Source organism: Convolutriloba macropyga, chromosome 4 (genome assembly GCF_964194025.1).
Source record: "Convolutriloba macropyga chromosome 4, txConMacr16.3, whole genome shotgun sequence".
Taxonomy (NCBI): domain Eukaryota; kingdom Metazoa; phylum Xenacoelomorpha; order Acoela; family Convolutidae; genus Convolutriloba; species Convolutriloba macropyga.
The window spans coordinates 50,809,798-50,836,372 of NC_134471.1; the positions used below are offsets into that span (position 1 = coordinate 50,809,798).

A 26,575-nucleotide genomic window follows, 5' to 3' on the forward strand; every position below is an offset into this window, starting at 1 on the left:
GGTGAATATATTAATGTATTAATACTAAGGATATCAATATTAATATTAAATATATTTCTCAATAACCAATCACTTGTTTATCAATTATGAAAATTGTAGTTCTGTCATGCACCTAGATTGTAGCTGGCTATCCTTCTGAACTTCTGCCAAAAACATTGTAGGAACTTTTTTCATTCTGAGTAGTAGTCTGTTGAGACTAGGATCCTGGGATAGCTTTCACACGCTTGAGAGAAGTTGATATAACTCTGGATAGTAGAGTAGGAATATCCTTTATCGTTCAGTAGTTTTTTCCAGGGAATATCCTTATTGTTTTCTTGATGATTTTGTTTCACTTTCCTCCATATGTATCCTCTGTCAAAATTTGTCAGTAGATATAAACGATTCAGCTTTCCCTCCATGTTATTGACTGTGGTGAGATAAGACTCAAATTCACCAATATTGAATGAATTCATGAGTTTATTGTGGAAAGATAAATATTCCGGCACATTCACTTCAAACTTTTCCTGATGCTCGTAACTTAGTAAGTCCTTCTTGAACTTGGAGAGGAATAACTGGAAGACTTCTGTTTTAGTTCGTTTTCCAGTCTCACTTTCAAGTTTGGCGGTGTTGTCGGGTATGCATTTGTTCTTCTTACAAAATGTAATCATTTGAGTTGTTAAATTAGTCAACTCGTTTATATTTTCTTCGGATAAAGAAGTGCATGATAAGGCTCCAGTTGTTAAAGTCTCGTCAAATGACAAAAATTGTTTAAAAATTTTCGCTAGTTTTTGTAGTGAATGGAAACTCATTATGAGTAGCCAAAAAGTACCGTAGAGAATAAAGGTCCCCTCAAGGAGAATTATTCTAGAACCTTCGTTTTTTCTAGAATATTCTGACATGATTTTCAACCTAAAATTAGTTATCTTTTCCCAAGTAATCACCTGTTTGAAAGTAAAGTAATATTTAAATCCTTCTTTTAAATTGAAATCTTTGTATAATTTATCGAAAATTAAATCAAAATTTTAATAAATACTCACCTTACTAGCTATTTTTTGAGGGCATCATATATTCGAAATTTTCACTTGTCTGATTTCATTCTGTTAGTGGTCGTGGCTTTCTTTGTCAATGGTGGTGGCCATTTTAGCATGATATGCACTTTTCATTCAATCTGCGAAGCAGTTTCAATGATGTGTAATGCGATGTTAAACCAAGCTTGTTGACTTCTTGTACTATTAGTGGTTGCTAAATATGAAAGAAAGCGAACAAAAAGAGCACAGTCAAAAACACTGAGATCGGTGGAAACACAGTGATTAGTGTTTTTCTATGTCTTCTTGAATATTATACTTATAAACATGCACTCTGAATTGATTTCAAGTATGACCATATCTATATCTATGAAGATAAACACACAGTCTACTTTTCCTATTTCTAAATCTATATAATGATATATGTTTATAAACATTACACATACTACATGTTAGATATTGATCAGGATCAGAATATTGATATTCCAAATGTTCTATATAATCTTTCACTTTAACCATATTTTTACATAAATAACAAGAATATTCTAATTCTTTACAATTATTACAACATTCTTTCCAAGGTTTATTTATACAATTTTTGCATTTCATTTTCATTTTTCGAAAAATTATTTTTTGATTATTTCCCTAAATAAATACATCATGTCTCAATTAAACTAATACTAGTGTCATAAACTTCTGCGATGTCTGTAATCTACCCTTTGAAACAAAGAAGGGTTTATACAGGCATCAATCATACGATCTCAAACATAAGGAACTATTGGAGAAAATGTTTGAGTCTGAAGAAGAAGAAAACTTGGAGAAGGTGTATAATTCGGATGAAGATGATTATTTTATGAAAACTAAACCAGCCATCAAACCTAAAACTAAAACCGAAGACAGCATCTACTCTAAAATTAAGTATGAATGTAAAGAATGTCATAAAGAATTTAGGAATAAATCAGCTCTAACTACTCACTCAAATAGTCATAATCGTAAGTATCTAGAAAACACAGAAGACTTCGATATAAACTCCAGTCAGAACATGAGAGAATTTTATATTACTGATAAAGGCGGGAATTACATTGAAGATATAGATCAAGCAACTAATTACTCATTAGAAGAAATTAAAAACTCTTACCAGTTCAGAAAAGTTAAGAGTTTTTAATATAAGATCCCGGCTGAATGTGATTATAAGAAGAGAACCAAAGAAGAAGTTAAAACTACTAAAAAATTTTTCAATACGGATTATATTAATAATAATGCAAAATATGAATATGGTGACTTCAATTGGTGGCTAGATTTCGAAAAGGAAATATATGAAGGTTATGGTTATGATTTTGAGTTTCTTGGAATAAGAAGTATTCAGTTAAACATTGAACCAACTAAAGCATCTATTGGTAGTTATATAGATTTACCTCCCGATCTCAAAAACTCTAAATCGATATTAAATATACGTAGTTAAAAATACAATTGCTTACAACTAACTATAACTGCTTGGCTACATCCCGCCTCACACCATGCAACTCGAGAAAGTAAATATGTAGATAAACTAATTGAACCAAGACAACTACATGAAGATGATTTTGCTTATATAATAAGAATACAGAAATTGTATAATATTAATATTTGGGTATACACACATTGTGGTAATGATAAAATAGAATTGTTTAAACAAGTGGATGATTTTAATAAAGATAGAAAAGATGTAAGAATACTAGTTTGGAGTAATGGACAAATAGAACACTGTGCCCTAATAAAAATATAGAAACCCTGTTAGAACGACCAAATAAAAATAACATTAAATATTATTATTGTGATAGGTGTACCTATTGGTTTAACTCACAAACTAAATATGATAAACACTAATGCAAAAACTCATTCAAACCAGAGATTGTTTGCCCTAAGAAAAAACATATTACTTTTATAAATGAACACAAACGTCGGAATATAAAAAACATTATAACTGCCGATAGAGAATGTTGCATTGTTGAAGTCTCAACTAATGATTGTAAATATGCAATAGCTGAACATATTCCAATAGCGTTGGGTTACAAATTGCAAAGTAAATTCAAATACTACTTCGGTCTTGATTTTATCAAAAGATTTGCTAGTGATCTATTAGAAATAGAAACTGAGAATAACTTCAAGCGCAATAAACAAATGATATTTAATGAAGAAGATAAATTATATCATGAAACCAATAACACTTGTCAAATCTGCAGCAAAACATGTATTAATCAAGTAAGAGATCACTGTCATGAAACTGGTAAATATAGAGGACCAGCATGTAAAATATGTAATCTAAGATACAAAGATTAAAACTTCATTCCAGTAATATTCCATAATGGCTCTGGCTATGACTTATGTCTCAAATTCTGAGATAGTTACAGCTTCTTAGCTATGCCTCTAGATCAAATGGCAAAGATATACGCATGTAAAACTAAAACATTATATCCATTTGAATACTTTGGTTTAGATGATTACCAAGAAGTTATAGGTAATCTGAAAATAGAAGACTTCAAATCCTCTCTACATAATAAATCACCAACACAAGAAGGAGTAGATAACTTTAATAACGAAAACAGTCATAAAACTGGTAAAGATCTAACTTTGGAGTATTTACAAAATGATGTGGAAATATTTGACTATTGCATGAATGAATATGTCAAATTAAGCATGAAAGAATTCAAGCTCAATCCACTTCATTACGTTAGTCTACCAGGTTATGGTTTTGATTGTTGGTTAATGTCAAGCGGTGTAACATTAGATACATTACAAGATAAACAAATACTAGATGATTTTGAAGGAGCAAAGAGAGGTGGTATATGTGGAATAATGGGTGATAGATATATAGATAACAGTGATGGTAAGTCCATATGGTACATAGACGCAAACAACCTATATGGTTATGCAATGATGCAAAAGTTGCCTTATAAGGACTTTAAATTTACTACTACTACTACTACTCTAGATGTAATATTGAATACTCCTGATGATAGTGATCATGGTTACTATATAGTTTGTGATAATGATTATACTGATGAATGTAAAGAGAGAACAGAACAGTTAGAACTAATGCCTAATAAGAGAAAGATAAATGATAATGAATTAGATTACAGAGAAAGAGATGGACGCAAGGCAAGATCAGAGAAATTAATCTTAGACCAAAACAGCAAAACACAATATAAGGTTCATTATAGGATGTTAAAGTTCTATATTAGGATGGGAGTAAAAGTAACAGAAATACATAGAGTAATTAAATTTAAACAAGATTATATATGTAGAGATTATATACAAAACAACACTAACAAAAGAGCAACAGCTAAAACTGAAGCAGAAAAGGATGTAAGGAAATTAATGAATAACTCCCTATATGGAAGAATGTGCTTGAATCCTCTACACTTCTTTCAAAGCAAGTTCTTGCATGATGGAGAGAAGAAAATGAAAAATGTAAGTCAACCAACATTTCAGAATATAACTAGGTATAGAGATTATAGCCAAATGGAATATATAAAGAAAAAAATAGAATATAGCTCACCTATATATGTAGGAGTAACAATACTCGAACTTAGCAAATTACATATGTTTGATGTATTCTATAATATTCTACAACCATCCCTCAAAGATCTAACACTTCACTATATGAATACGGACATTTTCGTATTAAGTTATAGAGAAGGTAAAGTTAGTGATGAGCATATGGACTTAAGTAATCTAGACATACCTATAAAAACTAATAATAAAGTCCCCGGCAAATTTAAGCACGAGTTGCGGAGTAGGATCATTGAGGAATTTATAGCATTGTCCCCAGAAACAAATAGCTTCAAAAATTATCCTAAAAACACTAATGAAAAAGGAATAAAGAAGTATGATAATGCTAGACACATAGATTATTATGATGCATTAAAGAATAATACACAGAGAACAGTAGATAAATGCAGAATACAAAAAGTTGGTGATAACAACAAAAACAAGTAAGGTTAGTTTAAATATATTTGATGATAAAAGGTTTTATACAAACAATATAAAAAGTTATACTCATGATGAGAATCTATATCTATTCAAAAGAGATTTAAAAAAAAGATCTGCGAAGCAGGTTCCCTTATTAATACTACTCCAATAGAGCTAATAATAAAATTAGGGTTAGATGTAAGTAAAGAATCATTAGAATTGTTCAGAGATAATATTAAAGAATTAACCATCAATGATGATAGAAAGTTAATCCTTGCCGCCATTACACTATATAATGATTTATTAAAATTATAAAAAATGACTAAACTAGAAACACTCATAGAATTAAGCAATCCAGAGAAACTAAACAGAAAGAATAGATTAGAAAAAAAAATTAAACAACAAGAATATTATGGAGAAATAGAAGAGTTATTTGATCCTTTAACTAAAACAATAAATGCAAACACTGAACACAATCTAGCGTTAAGCGAACAAACATTAAGAGCAATAGATTGGCAAAATCAAGAGTTAGATAAACGAACTAAGATGATCCAGCAAGCTGGCTCCCAGTTTAATGAAGCTTTAATGAAGTCCAATGGCAAAGCTGTAGACGAAGCTCGAGATAAACCAGGAATGTTAGTAGATAAAGACACGGCTAAAATTATTAATTTAATGTCAGTTCATTCTAATCCCCAATTAAAGTTAAAGTTCGGAAATTTAGATATTTGTGAATTTGAAATGAACAGTGTTAAACTAATTTACCAAGAAAATGCATTTATAGTTAAGGATAATATATACGAATTGTCAGATGAGTTTATAAACTTTCTTACTAACCCTAATATAAAACATGGTGAAATCGAGGAAGATGAAAACAAAATTAAAAAGTTTTTAAAGGATATTAGATATGATTTAGGAAAAGGGGATAAGAAAAGCGCTAGATATAGAACAATAAAACGTATAATAGGGGTAAAAGATGATGTATATGGTAGGGGATTAATTAGCAACCCAGATGCAAATAGTTTAATAGAAAGACTAGAATTATTAATACTAGAAACAAAAGCTGGTCATGACGGGTTATATGATGAAATGCTAGATATATCTAAGCAAATATTATCTATGAATATTAATCAAGAGCAACTAGATAATTTTGTTAATATTATCTAAGCAACTATTATCTATGAATATTAATCAAGAGCAACTAGATAATTTTGTTTTTAACTATGGTAAATAAGTAATGATGGAAAAACAACAACAATTATTAGCTAAAGAAGTATTCAGTCCTCAAATAACAAAGTTTTGCAGACAAAGAATAGTACCATTATATAAAGATGAAACATGGTCAGCTGATTTGATAGACAAATCATCTCTAAGTAAATACAATAATAATTATAAGTTTATATTAACTGTTATAGATATATTCACAAAATATGCATGGGCTATTCCATTGAAGAATAAATCCGGTTTATCTATAACTAATGGTTTTTAAATAGTATTAAGATAACATCCACAAGGTGGCTGTGAACCTTGAAAACCAGAAAAGTTATGGGTAGATAGAGGTAGTGAGTTTTACAAAAAAACATTTAATGCTTTACTTAAAGAATATGAAACAAAACTATATTCTACTTATAGTGATTTAAAGGCTGTGTTTATAGAGAGATTCAATAGAACATTATTAAATATAATAAATAAACCAATGTTCATCAATGGTGGTGGTAATTGGGTAAATAAATTAAATGATGCTGTTGTAACATATAACAATAACATTCACTCAACAATTAATATGACACCAGTTGACGCTTCTAATAATCCTGATAAAGTTAAATACTATGTTAAATCTACCAAAGCAACACCTAAGCTTAAAGTGGGTGATTATGTTAGAAACGCAGATAAACGTAATATCTTCTCTAAGGGATACACTTCTATTTGGAATAGAGAATTGTTTAAAGTTAATGAAGTTCTAAAAACACAACCACCAACATATAAAATAGAAGATATTAATGGTGAGATAATAGAAGGTAATTATTACGGACAGGAAATTTTAAAATCTGAGTTTGACTTTAAATCTAATAATAAGGTTTTGGAATCATTAAATATAGACCTCCGGTCAGCTACGAAGTAGATCAGGGAACCTGCTTCGCAGATTGACCTGCGGTCCTAAGTCTAATTATAATTCTAAGTCTAAGTCTAATTGCAAGACTAATTATAAGTCTAATTACAAGACTAATTATTATTCTAATTAAATGTGAACAAATACAAAGATGACAAGAAATAGATTCAATCAAGCTAAACATAAATCAACATCAACATCAACAAACAACTTATCACTAAGAAAGGCTCTTGGGTTATTCCTAGAAGATAATGATAATATTGATATGAAGGATACCTATAAAATTACAAATGTACATCCTCTGATAGATGAAAAAGATGATGTTAATAAAGAATATTGTGACAATAACTTATTATCCTCTTCTAATAAAATAGACATTTTAAGTAAAAACATAACTGAACTAAGAAAAGGTGACTTTGATAAAGTCACAACTAAAACATTACAACTAAATGAAACACAAGTTAATGATGAGCTAATTAATGAGTTTGTTGAATCAACAAATGAAGTCAGAAATACTGTTAAGTTTTGTAATAAAGTTGCTGCAGATACTATCTCTAAATATAATCGATTAAAACAAGAATTTGATAATAAAAAATTTAATCAGAATATCACTAACATACAACTAGATGAAATTTTTACTACTGGGCTAAAAGAATTTAAAGAAGTTAATAAAAAGACTAATTTTTTTATAGATGAAGCCCTTTTAAAGAATAAAAGGACAATAGTACAATATATAAATGCTATACTTTTACGAAGTACGTTAGTTGACAATAAAAAGAAAGCAAGACTTGAGATGCATTATAGTTTTAAACAAGAAGATATAACGAAAGAAATAGAAAGAATTTTTACTAATTAAAATAACCGAAACTATGACTAGCCCAACAGCACCGAGTGAGAGATTACTATATCCCAACTTGTCAACCGCTAATGAACAATACATAAACGAAAAGATTCAAGCTAATGAAAAATTTAACAACAATATTAACATTATAAAGGATATTAGAAATTATTATGAAACTGAAACTAATAACTATAAAAAGAAGTTAAGTAGATATAAAAAATGAATTAACGTAGCCGAGATAACAAAAATAGTATTATCATCTATAGCAACAACTGCAACATCAACATCAGTTGCATTAACAGGTATAGGATTACCTTATTCTATACCAACAGCTTTTGCTACAGCAACTGCTTGTGGTTCATTATCAAAAACAATTAATACTAAAATAAGAAATAAAATTATAAAGTATTCACAAATGCATATTTTTAGTAAACAGTTTAGTGATAAGTTTAGTAGACTATATACTAAATGAATGATAATAAAATAGATAATGATGAGTTTAATGAATTAGTTAAGGTATATGAGGATTATAGGAAGAACAAGAAAAACAAGCTGAGTGTTTTTTTAAACTAAAATTGTTAGTGTTTAGTTATAATAATGTATTTAGTAATAATAATATTAGTTTTAATATTTATCAGTAATCATAAACATAAAATAAATATAATAATAATCATAATCATAATCATAAAAATAATATAATCATAATCATAAACATAAATATAAACATAATCATAAATTTAATCATGACTATAATCAAATCATTATCTCTTCTTAGTACCTAAGTATAACCCTCTTCCTTTTTGTACTACCTTCATACCTTCACCAGTAGTTGCAAATTTAATTAAATCAGGTGTAGCCGCTAGAGCTGCTTTAGGGTTTTTACTTGCAGCTGCACTTCCTATTTTACTTGCTATTTCTAATGCTCTTACAGGATTATTAGCAACTTTCTTTCCAAAGTCAACCGTAGCCCTCCGAACACGTTTAAAAAAATCTTTCAATCCCTCTGCTTCTATTGTTGCATCAGATACTGTCATTGATTTATTCCTTCTACACTTAACACAATTACCCTTTAACATCTTAGTTCCTTTAGCTGAGATAAACCCATGAATATTATTAGTACCACTATAATGTCTACCACCAACACAATAAGAATTAGTTTTGAACTTATTTAAAGGACTCATTTCTATATATAAAAAATAATGGAAGTTAAAAAGTATAATCCTTTTGTTGTTATTAAGCCTAAGCCTACGGGTTCCACCCGCGAGCGAAGCTCGAAGCCTAAGCCCAAGCCCAAGGTTAGGCCAAAGGCTAAGATTAAGCTTGAAGCTAAGGGTCTATCTCTAGAGAATAAAAAGAAATTAGATATTATTTATGCTAAGAGTTTTGTTAAGACTAGTAGGAAACAATGACAAGGACTATAGTTATAATTATAACTATGACTTAATTATAACTATGACTTAATTATATATAAACCTTCGGTCCAGGTATAGGATTACCTGGACCGATTACCTGGACTTCGGTCTATAATCCAGGTATAGGATTATAGACCGAAGGTCTATAATCTGCTTCGCAGATTATAGACCTTCGGTCATCTGCGAAGCAGTTTCACTGATCCACGAAGTGGCTTCGCCAATTAGTTTACTTAGGAAACTATATCAACCATCTTATTACCATCACTATTAGCACTAATAACTTTTCCAGTTAATACTAATGCATGTCATATAACATCTGCAACTGCAGCACTAAATTTAAAATAAAGTTGTATTGGTTGTGGTCCTATATGATCACTTTGATTTCTTGTATCGAATACATATATTCTATAGCTACTTTTCATTGTTCCATGATTTATATATGGTTTTTGTAGTATGTGGTAGCCCATTATAATCTTTTTTAAAGCTGACAATCTCTTTAAAAGCCTCATTATAATTATTGGTACCATAATAAATATTCATTCTATCCTCGGGATAAAACTCACTACCAATCCTACAATAACATTCAGTAACATTCATTATATCAAATGTACTTGCATCATGAGTTGGTTCATTAACATTATGATTTTCAAAACCAACTATTATATATTGTGGTCTTTCCATACCACTTTCCATACCAAGATCAAACAAGAAGTTAGTAGCATTGGGCACATTCTTATAAAATGTCTTTGTTTCATAATAACTAAAGTCTACATTATTCTTTTTGCTTAAACCCTTTTGCACAATAATTCTATTATCATTACTAGGATCAATACTAGGTGCACACCATGATATATCTCTAATTTATATATTACCATCATTAGCAACTGCACCAGGATTAGCATTAAGTCTATATAGAGCTCTATCATTATTATTTCTTTTTAATATTAGTTTAAATCCTAAACCATATATAATCTTTTCTAAATCATTTACGAAACCAAATAGATCACTCATCTTAATCATCATATACATATGACCTTGTTGTGCAGCAATATAGTCACCTGAAGTTGACTATCTCTATTGACTTGATTTCTAACAAAACCACTCTCATATTCATCATCAGTACTAGTTAATAACTTATACATCAATAGATTAGGATGAAAGTGATCTATATATTCAATAGTCCTACCACCACTAGTTTCAAGCTTAATTGAACTAAACAATGCCATCATACCATAATTAACTAATCTGATATTAGCATCATTAGCAAATACACCACCAGCATCATCTGATACAACAAACTCTATCTCTAGATATGAATCATGCAAATTTAAATGATTCTCTTCTCTATTGAGAATGATATTAATATTGGTATTGATTGTATTCATTGTTGCCAGATTATTTGGCTTATATTTTATAATCTTTACTTTTGTGTATATCATTATTGTAACCATAAGTTGTGTCCAAATTAAAATCCATTTTTATTAGATAAAAAATGACAGACAATTTAATCTTAAGGGAACTACAAAACATACATGAAGCTTTAACTAAAACTAAAGAAGAGCATACACTTAACTTTAGAATGATAAAACCATCAGAAAAGTTTAACTTTAGTGAACCTATACTTAACTCATCAAAAAAAGGTTTAATTAGATTATCTGTTTATAATTCGGTGTTTAATGTGAATAGAAGGAACAATCAATTCTTATATGATACCCGAGGTGAAACATGGTCAAATACCCGTATTTTAGCTATTATACCAGGAGCATATGAATTATTCGAAATAGCAGAATTAATAAAAGAAGAAACTGATAGTAATGTTATAATAGAATCTGATAAGAATACAATGAAAAGTTTAATGGAAGTAAAACAAGGTGCAATTAACTTTGACATAAAAAATTCAATAGCACCATTACTGGGCTTTAGAAAAATAGTATATGAACAAGGTAAATATGCATCTCAGAAAATTGTTGATATTATGGGTTTTAGTACTATTAACATTCATTGTAATGTGATATCTGGTGTTAAAGATAATGGGAATAACACAGACATACTATATACTTTTACTCTAACAGAACCACCAGGCTATCTAATAAATATTATGCCAACTAATATCTTATATCAAAATATAACTAAAGATAGAATAGAATATATAGAGTTTCATATTAAAGATTAGCATGGAAGACCTATAGACTTTAATGGTGATATATTAAGTTTTACTTTACATCTGGTGTAACCAGCAACAACTTTGTTGATCTGACTTAGTCAGCAACTTCGTTGATCTAGTGTAACTAGCTGGGCGAAGCCCCATCTGGTGTAGCTATAAACTTAAACTTAAACTAAACTACAAAACTCTCCGATCCCAATTAATTCTTAGTTTACCATTAATATTTTTATTTTTAGTTATATCAATTACAATATAATTATAAGGCTCTTTCCATATCTTATTACATATACTAGCAAAATCAATATAACTACGTTCAACATTATTAAAGAAATCTTGACATATCGATGCTAAGACTTTACCTCTCTGTTCAAATAAAATAAATAGATTACAGTTCTCTCTAACACTCTACCTATCCAGAGAGAACAGGTTTTGGTTAAGATATATCATATTGCAATTATTATGTCTACCTCTACAAAAGTATTCATTAATAACTGGTTCTTTGGCTCTAACATCATCGAATATCATTAGTTTCTTTAAGTCTTTGGGTAGTTTATCAGGAGATGGTAAATCTTTTATATCTTTAATAAATTCTATAATTGCTTTTGGGTTTATTCTTTCTAATCCATTGTATTGATCACCAGTAGGTCCAATGATGTATAGCTTATCAAAATATATACTAGCTAAAATTAGTTTTTTTAATAAGAATGTCTTACCACATTCACTAGGACCATATATTATACATCTAAATTTATCTCGGAATGTGGCTTGAGTAATTATATCATCATCATTTAGCCATGATTGTAGATCTTCATTTATTTTTACAGAGATCGGTGAATTTGCAAAACAACTCTGTTGAACCGCTTCACGGATAGTGTTAGTAGGGCTATTGTTATTAGGTTTACCCTTTTGATGAGACTTCATCAATCCGCGAACCGGTTCCAGCAATGTTTCACCATGTTTTTCATCAAATAGATCTGCCAAGCAAGTTCCCTGATATATAAATTTATTATTGACATTATCATTAACATTACTACTATTATTATTATTATTATTATTATTATTATTAACATTATCATTAACATTATCATTACCAATGTCATTATCATTATCATTATCATTAACATTATCATTAACATTATCATTATCATTATCATTAACTTATCATTATCATTAACACTATCATTATCATTATCATTATTCTTATCATTATCATTATCATTATCATTAACATTATCTTTATCATTATCATTATCATTATCATTATCATTATCATTATCATTATCATTATCATTAACATTACAACCTAAACAAAAACACTCATTATACATTCCTGGATATTTACATTGATTAACTAGAATATTCAAAACACTTTTAATTCTAAATCCTCTATCAATAAGATAAATCAAATATAAACAATAAGCCCCACAATAAGATTCATCATATTATTGTATTCTCTCATTAGAGCCTAGATCAACATTTTATTCTAAAAATAATGGAGGGGTTTCTACACCAAAACTATCAAAGTAACACAAAGGACCACCTTCTCCTCTTATAACTAAAACCCAATGTGTACCATCAGTTGGATGTAGATTGACAATAATGTTGAAGTTAGGTTCACTTGTGTTATCTGGAGTCTCATCTCTCATTACTATTTCAATTGGTGTTAGACTTATATCTTTACCTATATCTTTTATTCTGATATCACTCATAGCATTATTATCAATAATAAATTTAATATTGAATTCCTCAAAAGTTAGTATAAGCTTTTTTATATAATAAATTTCATATATAAAAATGGATAAATTGGTATACTTTTTTTTCTTATTATTATAATTGGAATTTGTTATTTATTATATGATTCAATACCAAGTAAATATACAAAACTAGAAGGAAGCTTTGGTGGATTTATGAATAGGAATCTAGTTAGATTTGAATATGAAAAGTCACCATTAAATACTATTGTTTATGGTTGAACTGGCACAGGGAAAACATATTTTATTAGACAATACTTTAAATTATACTCAGTCCAAGACCAAGACGAAAACTAAAACCAGGACCAAAACCAAGACCAAGCTAAAAATATAGTTATAGTGTGTAAAGATGACAGAGACTGGATAGATCCTGAGTCTAATAAGTTTTATACTGGGTTTAATAAATGTGATATCAATATGATCACAAAAAATAATATGCATAAGTTTCAAAATTGTGTAATAGTACTTGATGATATGGGTGATAGGTTAAATAAGGATATAGATTATTATTTTACTGAAGGTAGACATTTTAATATTCAAATGATTGTAATGTGTCATAAACCAGCTCAAATAATTAATACAGCAAGAATGAGTTGTGATACTATTTATTTAACAAATTATAATGGACCTGATCTATTTAAAAATTTTAATGAGATATGAACATGACTTTGGTAAAATAATTAGTGAGTTAAATAGTAACCATTATAATCGTACAGATGGAATGTCAGATGAACTTCGTTATGGTATAATTAAATATAAAAAGAAGGAAAATACTTTTATTTTTAATAATAGTAATAGAACAATGATATATGATTCAAGAGTTGGTTTCCTTGATTTAAGCTCTTAGTTTAAAAGATGAATTAGGAAGAGAAGATATAAATAAACTTATAGCATATATGAAACCACTCATGATAAATGCAACAGATAGAAATGTTATTAATGACGATAACTATACATTCTATTTTAATAAACTTCTTAAATTAAATAATATTAAAATACAGAATGGTGTTTTAACTAAAGAAATGATTATGGGAAAGGATATAAAAAGTTTATCAATTATTGGTGGAATTATAAGCTCAGGTTTATTTATGTTTAGTTATATTTATCCTGATGTAATATCAAGAAATGCTAGGAGTGTAGCAATGGGAGCAAGCACAATGTTGAGTAGAGTAAATACATTAGTTAACGTTGGATATGGAGAAGAGTTGGATAATGATCTGCGAAGTAGCTTGGAGAACCACGAGGAAATCTCGTTCACTAATGGTGAAACATGGCCGAAGCCCAATCTGCGAAGCAGTTTCAGTGATCTACGAAATACAATACAAGAAGAATATATAAATCAGTGTAGCTGTGACTTCGTCAATGAAGAGATGAGAATTTTGAATAGAAAGGGAGCAAAGTTTTTAACCAGACTATATGGAAATAATGAAGAATTTAGAGAAGAGATTATATATTTTGTTAGAGATAAAAAAAGAATTAGACCTTGAATTGATTTTGGATAAGAGATGTAAAACTAATACACTCAATACGTTAGGAAATAAATATTTAGCAGAGTGTATCACATCTAAAGATAATACTAAAGATTCAATTGAAATCATGGTTAAATATTACCCCACGAAGCAGTTCCACTGATGGACAAAGTCCTATGATTAGGTAAATAATATAGTTTACCCTATTATAAATGCTTTTTTAATGTTTAGAGTGTAACTATAAATACAGAAAAATTGCTGTTTTAAAATATCATTATGAATCATGTCATAAAGATAAAACTGATAAATGTATGTGTGGTAATATAATACTAAGTGGTATTTGTGCTAATAATTTTTCTCCATGGGGTTGTTCTTTAAAAAATGAATCTAGTTCTAGTTCTGGTTCTGGTTCCAGTTCTAGCTCTAGTTCTATTTCTAGTTCTGGCTCTAATTCTAGTTCTGGTTCTATTTCTAGTTCTAGCTCTAGTTCTAGTCCTAGTTCTGGTTCTGGTTCTAGTTCTAGCTCTAGCTCTAGTTCTAGTTCTGGTTCTAGTTCTAGTTCTGGTTCTATCTTTGACTCTAACTCTAACTCAGATCCTAACCTTAAGCCTAACCTTAACACTAACCTTAACCCTAACATTAACCCTAACCTTAACCCTAACCTTAACCCTAACCATAACCCTAACCTTAGCCCAGAAGTCTTAATTAGAAGTTGTAATAAATGTAATTATGTAAAACCACTAACTGATTTTGATGAGAGTAAGTATACATGTAGAAGTTGTACTTCAGTTAAGGTAATTGTCCATATTGTAATTCTGTTGTGAGATATGATGGGATACGGGCTCATGCAAAGAAACAACATCCAGATGTAGAATTTACTAGAGGATTTAGTAGAAGCTTATTAGATAAAAGACAAAGTCCTAGAGCTGTAAGTCCTTTAGTTATTGTCCAAACAGAGGAAAGTTGTTCATGTAAATACTATAATTTTGTATCATTTCTTATTAATAATGGAATAAATATAGAAAAAGTAAAACAAAAAAATAAGTTTATTGAAGAGTATAGATAATTTGAAATAAAAAGTATTAAAAAAATAAAAAATATCAAAAAAGAGGGAATCACTCTTTAAGAGCGAAAAAGAGCGATCTTTCTACTGGGGGATCACTCCGAATAAGAGTGAATCGCTCTTAAAGAGTGAAATGTAAATTTTGCTTTGATTTTTTGCTTTTTTGTTGATTGATTTTAATTTCTTTAATTGATTTTTTTTTAATTTAGAGCTAATATATAGTAGTGGATAAAACAAGGGATTCAACAAACAGTAAAATTTGGCCCGATTCGACATGCGCGATTAGCGTTAGGAGAACGGGACAAATTTTACTGGTGGTTGAATCCCTTGTTTTATCCACTACTTAAGGTTGAGTTCATAGCATAACCAGAAATTAGAGATCAAAAGCCCTCGGATATATCATTGATGACCTTGTACGATAACCAGGAAATTTCATTGCCATGTTCGGGATAATTTGAACTGATATCATAATTCAACTTACTTAAGGCAGAATGGGGGTGACAATTTTGACTGCTTAAGAATCTTTTAAAAAGCCGTACTACCCTTGTATGATTACCAGGATATCATACAAATCATATATGACTTTTTATGATTACCGGGGATCATATATGACCTTGTACGATTACCGGGGTTTTTGTATGATGAGCAACCCGGTTAGGCGAATGAATTTATGTAGCATGTAAGTTCTAGACTCTTGTTAACCTCGGCTACTAGAACACTACATTTGTTACCTGCGCATTTGAAGTTGATTTCTAAGAGGTTTTAATCGGTAAGCTCGATTCACAGCATAGCGCTCCGAACAGAACAAACTATGTGAAATCTGCGGAGGCCACCTTTCATTCGAGGTAAAGATCAAGAGTCGGATGACAACCAGACAAAGCAATCCAAAGAGATCTAAGCTGGACTTAAGCGTGTTTCGATCGGTAAACTCGATCCAAAACAGGGAAAACTTACACTGATCAAGCCAGACATTCTCAAAGATCACATTTATCTCGTATACCCCTGCAGGCGGTGGCACGACACCCCAGTAGGCACTGTGTACGCAACATGACTCGCACCTGTTCTCGTAAAAGTGCCCTGAAATACATAAATAAAGAAGTTAACCATTTCAAACTTTGTATCATCACATGTATACTTATAAAAATCGGTAGATGCAGAATCGGGTCGCGGGGCGTTCTGAAAATTCAGCGCTTTTCAGCGTAATATGATTTATGTAATTGAAAAAATTTTCGCTCAAAAATGCAAGAGATGACCGGAATGAACGGAGTTTGACCGGAATGTGCGGAATCGTTGAAAAAAATATGCAAGAATTAAGCAGCAAGAGTTTAAGCGGAATAATAATGCAATAAATGAGCGGAATTTGAGCGGAATAAGAAATGCAAAAAATGAGCGCAATTTGAGCGGAATTTGAGCGAAACTAGAACAATTTGCAGAAATGGCAATAGTAGTATTAGTAGTAGTTGTTTCCCTCAAACAACGCTTAATTTTCGCCCTATTCTTGTATTTCTATTCCGCTCATTTGTTGCTTTTTCCCCTCAAATTCCTCTCATTCTGGTTGAAAAATATAGGGGCTTTGAGCCGATTTTTCTAACATGTTCGCTCAAATTCAGCTGAAATTCCGCTCAATTTCTTGCATTCTTTTCCGCTCAGTCCTTGACTAGGGAAACCTACACGAACAAAAAATATTGTTTTAGTATGATAACAGACGATCATTGATGTCCACATATTTTTTGATAGCACGGCCAGTGTTGAGGTACCACACACAAACCAGGGTCTGGAAATTGATAAAAATGCACAGTAGTCTCGTAAATGGCCGCACGAAAGTCTGATCAGAAACAAAGTCTGATAGAGCAATAAAGTATTTTTTGTGTAATTGTCTGATGTCTTTTTTTTACTTTTTAATTGACACAAACACACGATTGCGGGAGTTCCAATGCTAACACTGCTGATAATTTTGTCAGTTATTTTACTGTAACGTTGACAAGTCGAACGCATTTAGTCAAACTAAGGTTCTGTACTGTCAGCTGGAATTCCAATTTGCATAAATTTTTCAAGTAGTTGTAATATGTATTAGAGAAGGGTCTGATCACAGGGCATTCTCTGCGTGATTGCGTGCTGGGAGAGAGCGCGATTTGCACTAAGTTCCCACAGAAAGAAATGGGATGAGCGAAGGTCTGATCAGTGGCTTCTTTTAGGCCTCTGACATTGTCTGGCTGGAGACGGCTACGCTTGCATAAAAACAAAATTTCTTGGTTTGCACACAGTTCTGATTAAAAAACATTTTGGACTGGTAGGGTCTGATTTCAAGACAAAGTTTGGGAAATGTCTGATCAGAGGTCACTCTGATCTGGCACCTGGGCTAATTACTGTAAGTTAATTAACGTCAAAAGACCGCCTGCTTGTTAAAGCACAGCTTCAAAGTTCTTAAAGTTTTACTTGTAATTGCTGGATAAACACTCGTTTTTCATCATTTAAAAAACTAAAAGAATAATTGCCAATATTTTTTGTTGTAAATATCTTTCCCTGAAGTATAAAAGACAATTAATTGTTTTCCTTAACTTGATGGCACAGAAGTAAATTGAATAAAATTTTTTGTGATAATTTTCTTTTACATACATTTTCAAAAGAAGCAGAGGATAGTCTAAGTAGGTCGCAGTCTATTTTTTAATTGTCTAGAAATAGTGCAAAATTTTTTTCCTAAAAATTTTTCCGCCCAATTGTTTCCCGTACCGAACTCCAGGTATAAATCCGTGCTGTAAAAAGAAGTATAAATCCGTAAAAAGAAGAAAGTGCAGCAGTCATGGTGGCGCAGTAAGGAGAACAAAAGTCTCGGGAGCGGGAAATTGTGGGTTCTGTCCCCGTGGGGAATCTATTTTTGCACTTGGCCCAAGTTTGACAATTGTAAAATCAGTATTAACGCACGTCTGGCACGTAAATAAATGACCTGACTCAGTTCGGATAATGAATTGCATTTAGACGTGCCCAGTACTGATTCGTACCTGGAGTTTGGTATGGGTTGTATCATTAACATCAATATTGGCTAAACTATGGAACAGTATGTTGACAACTTAGATTGAAGAAAAATGCAACTATTGGTCTTGTACTTGATTATGTATGAAAAACAATTGTTCAATGGCGATTCCAGGTTTTTAATTCCAACATTTTCTTTAAAATATCAAAAAATTAACTATAATTTTTGCCTATTAGAAATCATCAGTGAATTTCAATTCATTCGTCAAGACACTTATCCATGGATTTAACCCAAACTAATTTTCTGTTTGTTAAATTTTTCCATTGACGAGCAGTTTTGCAAAATATAAACTTTGGTCAGAATTTTTTGTTATTTGATGTAACATTCTAATCATTGTGTTTAGGAATCGACGGGAGAAGTTTGATTGCAACAAAAATTTGATAGGAATTCTGAAAAGGTTTTGACCAACTGAAATGCAACATCAAACAAGGAACATACGAATTAACGTTAAATTTTAAGTTGATTTAGCGTGAACTTTGTCGCAGAAAATAAGTTAACTTTTTGTCAATAACTTAATTCAGCAAAAATTTTTGCACTATCTGGGGAAATCAAAATCTTTCCGGAATCATGCAAGATTTTGAACACCAAGTCTCCCTCTCAACTGAAAGTGTTGCGATACAATGTCAATTTAATCGCTTGCTTGAATTGCTTCATTATGCTTTATGCTAAGGAACCTTTAACCCCCAAAAGACCAAGTCAGTTTGATAAAAATCGTTTAAAATTGTGACGTTTCAAAAACGTTGTTTTGTTTCGTTGCAATGAACATCGTTTTCGGCTATAACCGAGTTTATTTTTTAGTTCAGATTGATGAAAACCGTATCAAAAAAGCGTGAAACCTTTCCTAGCAATGTTTCATGAGCATTTAATTGATCATTCTTTGCGTTTTTCCGATTCAAGATCTTCGTATACTCAAGGGTCCTTATGTTCAGATTTCGAGCGTTCATTTGTGTTTCGAGACCACGAAATTTTGAAGGCACGACGACCCTAGAGTACGTTTGTTTTTTTTTCTAGGCAAATCAACTTTTGGATAGTGATCTCAGCCTGGGCTTCGTTCCAAACAATTTTTTTTCAGAGCGACAACACAAAAGTATAATGGTATGTGTTACAAAATTGTACTAACTTGCTTGAAATGTGTTAGCTGGATTGCCAGTGTCAACCAATGTTACATTAATGGGAAATATTGTAGAGTCTCTAGTGTAGTTGACCAGTGTGCAAAAAAATTCAACGTCAGGGTTGCTCTTTTCCCTTTTATAACATCCCGTGAATCGTGGTTCCCCTAATGCTGCTTCTACTGTGAGCAGTTGATCCATGGTCTGCGTTTTGTTTTCCACTCCGTAAGCGGTGATGTCGACTGTTAGCGGGAAACTTGTAGACTCTGTTGAAGGTAGACCAAATGTGCACTCTTGAATAACTCCACTGGTGCAATCGGTGGGGGCTGTAAACATAAGGGATTTTTTAAAAATTTTGGTTTGATCGAAAAATGGCTGGCCGTGAACAACTTTGCAAGTTTTCCCGGGTTTCCTATCATACAATTTTTTTAGTTTTCTGGCGTTTTTTTTTCTAAGAGTTAATGACTTCCTTGGTTCCTTGCAATGATTGCACTAATCAATACACTCTTAAGTTCATCCGTGTACTGAGATAATGAAAAATTGGGTGTCAACACACGATTTCTCGTAAATAACAAGACAGGATAAATCTGGTCATAAAATTTTTCAAGAAATTTTTCATGTAAAACCATACGAAACCGTGCGTGCGTGTTTATCAAAACTTCATTTCAAAAAATTCATAATTGATGTGTAAACAAACGAAATTTTTGTGTTTTTACATGAAAAATTACATGAAATTTCTTGTAAATCACATCAAAAATCTTGATGCCCATCCCGAGAAAGTCTGGCAAAATTTCATCACACGAGAGATAAACGTGTGATTTCCCACGATAGAACTTTGGTTATGATTTTTTGGCATCATGGTAACTAAAGGATTACGGCATTAGGTGAAACCGAGTTAGTATAATTCGCGCATCTAAAGACTGATTCGGCGCTATCGTAGTAGGGTTCACCAACTGTGGGTTTCTATGTATGGGTGCGAAATTCCACACTAATGCAAAGGCTTAAAACGTCTTTTTTCAGTTTAATAGTATGGAAGTGTGGTTAAGTGTTTGCTCGAGCTGTTCTTAACCCTAGCAGCTTGCTAGGATCTTGCTCAAGATGAGCGTTCAAATGAGTTTAAATGAAAGTTTTATGTATTAATTTTAAGTATTTAATATTTTTAAAAAGTGTCACTGGAAGTTTCATATAGTGTATTCGCCCATAAAAGTTCGTTCGCCTTAAAAAAATCTTAATTTTTTGGGGTTAATACAGTAATTTTTCCACGTGAATCTTAATGTTGCGTGAAAAATATCTAACAACAAACAGCTCAATTTTTTGACACTTTTAGGTTATTGCCACGCGAAAAATGTCATTATCTATGCGTCGAGACTGCTCCCTACATCAACCCCTCAAAACCCCATCCCCGGCATCCACTCTCTGAAACTTTTTACCCAGCCACCCTTTAGCCCAGCACCACTGAGTGCAGCCGTTGCTGATATGTTATTGATTTCCAGCCGCAATATTACGATAAAAGTTCTGCACAATCAGGTCTTTTATCAGAAAACTCCTGTAACAACAGTGGACAAAATAATGAGCATTTTTTTCGCAAAAGAGTGAAAAATTGATAATTTAAAAAGTTAAAACACGGTTGCGGCCGTTACAAAAACGTAGTTGTGTGCAAAATTGGTGACCCAAAAACTCAATACCTGAGTCGTAATAAGAAGTATTGTAAAACTTTTAACAACTTTTGCTTTGATTTGTCCTCAGTTGGCATAAAATTTGAAAATTTTCACCGAAACAGAAGAAGAAGCATTTAAAATTGTTGAGAACGCGTTCCAACTTTCAGAAGAGATTGCAAAAAAATAGTCCAAAGAGTTTAAATCAACAGCTAGCTGACATGAACTTGAAATATTTCAGTCCTTTGGAAATACGTTTTCCTTCCTGACAGCAAAAAGAGTCTTCTTACGAAGGAACTGTTTACCCTTATGGCTTCATTTTTGTTCCGACCCCATCATATGGGGGGGAGGAACTATATACTCAAATGGGTTTTTTTTTGTTCAGTGAATTTTCGCCGATCGATATATTCATCGTAGAAACTTATGAGTGGTATCATTAAAAAGCCCGTCCAGCGTAGATTATAGAATTAAAAAGATTTTTTCGAAATTCATTTTTTACAGGGAGTTATCGAGCTCCAAAATTTTGTGATCATTCTGGCGTTTTTGTTCACTTTTACAGTTTTTTTTCACTTTTCCGATAAAAGCATGTGTCATATCATTGAAAAGCCCTTTGAAATAGATTATATAAGTTTTTTTTGAAAAATCCCTGATCAGGTAATATATTTTTTTAGTTATCATATTGACATTTTCGTGGTGTCAAAGTGTATTTCTGATGTTGGTTTTAGATTTTCGGTTTTTGGATAGCAAATTACCGTGTAAAAATATTCACTGCGCCTAGGGTAGAATGATACCAATTTCGTAAAACCTTCGAAACAGAATAGATTCAAAAATTTCTAATTTCTGTCTGGAAAAGGCAAAAACAAAATTTTTGGTTTTTGCCAGTTAAGGTTATTAAAAAATTATTAAAAGGCTTTAGAAAGTTAAATTTAAAAAAGTTATGTCACCCTGATTTGGGGTTTTTGAACAATAAAGTTCGAAAACACCAAATCAGATTGACAAAACCTTTCTAAATTTAAATTTCAAGAACTAGCAGATTTGGATCTAGTCTATCCCCCACCAAAGTGGGTATCTATTTTTACGCCGCCCCACGCCTACGTGCTGTTGTTTTGCACAGTGATACGCTGCATCAGGACTCTTGAATTGTAAATGGTAGTAATGAAAAAAAGATAGGGGGCGGCGGAGCAGAACAGATCCCATAATTTTTTCCCCTTGTCTAAAAAACAGGGGTCTTCCAATTATAGGACCCCCCCACCTCAACTTAGTGGTCAGATAACCTATAGCCCCCCCCCAGTCATAGTAATTATACAATAATGGGGGCTAAAATTTCATGGGGGATATAATGGGAAAGACCGAAATATAGATCTGCACAACTTTAGTTCATATGTAGTTGAAACCTATTCAATAAATGGTCTTTCACATTATAACCCCCTGCAATTATAGCTCCCCATTATGGTATATTTACCATGACTGGGGGTTATAAGTTATATAACCACTAAACTGGGGGGGGGGGGTTATAATGGGTAAGACCCCATTATTGAGCCTGTTTCAACTAAAAATTTATAAAAAAATGTGTCGGTCTATCTTTTAGATATGGGGGGAGAATTATGGGATCTATTTCCCCCGCCCTCCGTACCTTGTTTCTTATTACTACGTTTTACAATTCATGTGTTGTGATGCAGAGTATTACTGTGCAAAACATTAGCATGTAGGCGTGGGGTGGCGTAAAAGTTACGGGTCGTTCCCATTATAGACCCCCCATGAAATTTTAGCCCCCATTATGGTATAATTACCATGATGGGGGCTATAGGTTATCTGACAACTAAGCTGGTGGGGGCTATATTGGGAAAGACCCAAAGTTACATACCCACTTTGCTGGGGGGGATAGATTGGTTCCAAAACTGATGGTTGCAATAATAGCTTTGACCTCATTCTGATGGTGATAATTAAAATGGGAGTAAATTGTATTGTGTTTGCAGAAATCAAACGTGCGTTCAAATCATCAAAAAAGTTGTGATTTTTGGCAGAGTTGTTTTGCTGCTGATGATTTCGCGCCAAGTCAAAAATTGCAGCGACAAAGAATTTTTTGCTCATCTCAATCTATAGAAGTCAACAGAAGTTATATTGTTGGGAAAAAAGTCGGTGTCCCCAAAGTACTAAATATCATCCCCCCCCCCCAAAAAAAACATACATACACAAAAACACACACATACCCAAACACACACACACACACACACACACACAATCATGTATGCGTGGAGGGCGTTCGAAGTGGTTGGGGGGGGGGGTCGGAACATAATGTGCTGTGCACATTATCACGATTCGCCTTGTATTCTTTAGTTCTCGAAAAAGAACTTTTCTTTTTGAAGCACCATTGCACACGTATTCCTAAATTTCCTAGCTTGCCTATGGGAAAACAAAAGAAATGGGTTGAACTGTTCTCTAACATTTCATGCGTTCATTTTAGTACGAAAGAAGACAAGGGAGGGACTAGCAAAAAATCATGTTCAGTTGTTTGTGAGAGAATTATATAAAAAGAGGAACAGCAATAGTAATACAAGCCTAAAAAATTTTAGTCTTGCTTTATTTTTTTGGTATAATTATTGTTGAAGCTGGAGTTTATGTTATCGTTTTCGTTCATGGATACCTTTTTCTTAGCCTCTCGATTTTTTAGACGCCGAGTAAAAATTTTCTGAGCTGTTTAGAGTAGTTTCGGTGTTTGCAAACAGTCTTTCAGATTTCAAGGCCTGCCTACAGATCGGTATGGATTTGAGCAATTTCCAAATTCTGAAACAAAATCATTATATCCGGCTTTCCTTCAGACAGCATATCAAATTTAATTTTTTTTCAACTGGAAAGAAATACCGGCGGATTTAAAAGTGATATTAAAAATCATAGCTAATTCAAATTATAATCTTTGATTTCGAAAAAAAAAATCAAAATTTTTAATTTTACGCTTGTTTTGAATAGCAAATTTAGACCAAGTGTTATAGATTGAGTTCATTTATTAAAAAATTAAGTATTCTCCTGTGAATTAGATTGCAAATTCTGAGAACGATTTGGATTTTTTTTCTAGCTGCCGATTTTACTATTTTTGCACCATTAGAGCTTATTCTTTAACAATTGAGCTTTCTTTTGTCCTTGACTTACTGAAATCCAGATCTGAAGAAGTTCCTCCTGGTTCGACGTCAACTACAAGTCGGGGAATAGTCCCTTTGATCTTGACAGTTAAGCTGACCTCCACCGTCTCATTTGCAAGATCCATCGTCATGTCAGACGCAATCTCGTCTATTAATACACAAGGTCCTAGAGTGAATGGTTGGCCTATAAACTGTGTGCTTTGACCATCCGGATAAAAAATATACATTGAGAAAACATTTGGTTGGTTACAAGGTATACTAGTCAATTTTACTGTTTCTGTTGGTTGGAACACCCCTTTTCCAACGACTGGTTCGAACATCCGGTTTCCACCGACTGGGTCGTTTTTTTACAATAACCATGACCTTGGTGTAGATATCAGTAGTAAGGGTGTAAGAAACTAGAACCGTATCTTCATTTTGCTCGAATGTCATGTTTATGAAATTTGCTCTTCCGATTACAGCACCGCGTATCTTACTCTCTTTGATAGCAATTGCTTTTACTTTCAAGTACTTTCCAATAAGGCTTTTGTCGAAAAACAAAGAGAATTTGTTCGAAAAATCGCGAAACCCAGTTTGTAATATTATGCTTTCGTTTTGTAACTCAACTACTTCGTATTCTATCTTCTGCCCGAAGTGACTAACTATATATTCCACCTCAAAGCTCTCGTCTTCAAGAATTTTAACAGAAAGGTGGTAGGGTGCTTGTGGCGGTAGTGAAAAAAATGACGTCACAGTATCACTGAAAGTATCTGTACTTATATGAGACGTAAGGGTATAGTTCTGTCCAGGGATAAGATCGGTAAACTTAAATTCTAGACCATCCTCATGAGTTCTAGCAATTTGACCGCCATCTCGATCTAGAGTTAGGTTCAGGGCTGTGACAATGTCCCTAGCTTCATCGTTTAACTGTATTTCAATTTCTGCCGTTGTTTCGAAAGCCACCAAAGTCTGTTTAATTCGTGGAAATGTTGACCGATCGGCCGAGTAATAATCGTGACCATATATGGTAACTTTCGACAATTGAACATTCGGTTCTGACGGAATAGCGAACTCGAACCCACATTCTCGACCAGATATTGCGTTTGTGTTGTTAACATTGCACTGTTCGTTGTATCCATCTGAAAAATGGTATGTTTTTGTCTGGGATGGGATCTTTACTGGACACCGATCACATAGTTACCCCATCCTTATAGTCGGATTGAAATTACACGACTCTCTTGTAAGAATTAGTAAAAAAAAATCCCAGACGTCTAAAAGGGGAAGATCTTGCATACTAAGGAATATCTAGTAGGATTTTTAGAATAAACGCATATATTGTATGAGCTCTAGGAAGATCTTCTAAGACAAGTGGTATTATGGAAAGACTTACAATACATGAGTTTTGTCTTGCAAACTTTTTGCAAGATGTTTTGTCATCATACAAGATAGTTACAGTGCTTTGCAAAAAAGGCGGGTAACTACATTTGACAGTGTATAAATTTTCCCATTACTTTTTCAGGGATCTTTTCTGCTAGCCCCCCCCCCCTTCCCCAGTCCTATATAGCTGAAATTTAGGCACCCCCAAAAATTAATATTTTGTTACCTTCTGAAAATGTAATTTTAATTTCATAATATCGTTCTTGGTACATTACATCAGTAATTACTAAAGATGCGACAAGAACAACTTTTTGGTTGATGTTTACATTATATGCGGTGACTTATTACTGTACACATTTTATTTTCAAACCTCCGCTCTTGCAGTATTTTTTAAATGCCTATTCAGACGTATGCATACGTAATAACTTAAATGCATACATAATGTTTAGACATATAAAATGGGGGATGCCTAATATAATGGGGGAGGGCGCTAGCGGAAAAGATCCTCAATCAGATTGTTTCTAA

General features: G+C 32.1%; 1 protein-coding gene across 1 annotated transcript in view; it reads right to left on the reverse strand.

Moving 5' to 3' along the window:
- LOC142338089 (uncharacterized) overlaps window positions 1-25,927 on the reverse strand; it is a 47,628-nt gene extending 21,701 nt beyond the window's left edge. The window contains exons 1-3 of the mRNA XM_075387721.1: window positions 24,705-25,927; window positions 19,914-20,228; window positions 16,717-16,839 (exon numbers count right to left, since the gene is read on the reverse strand). Coding sequence (XP_075243836.1) covers window positions 16,717-16,839; window positions 19,914-20,228; window positions 24,705-25,014 — 748 coding nt within the window. The 5' untranslated portion in view covers window positions 25,015-25,927. The remainder of the gene's footprint in view (window positions 1-16,716; window positions 16,840-19,913; window positions 20,229-24,704) is intronic.
- Between the last annotated feature and the right edge of the window lie 648 nt (window positions 25,928-26,575).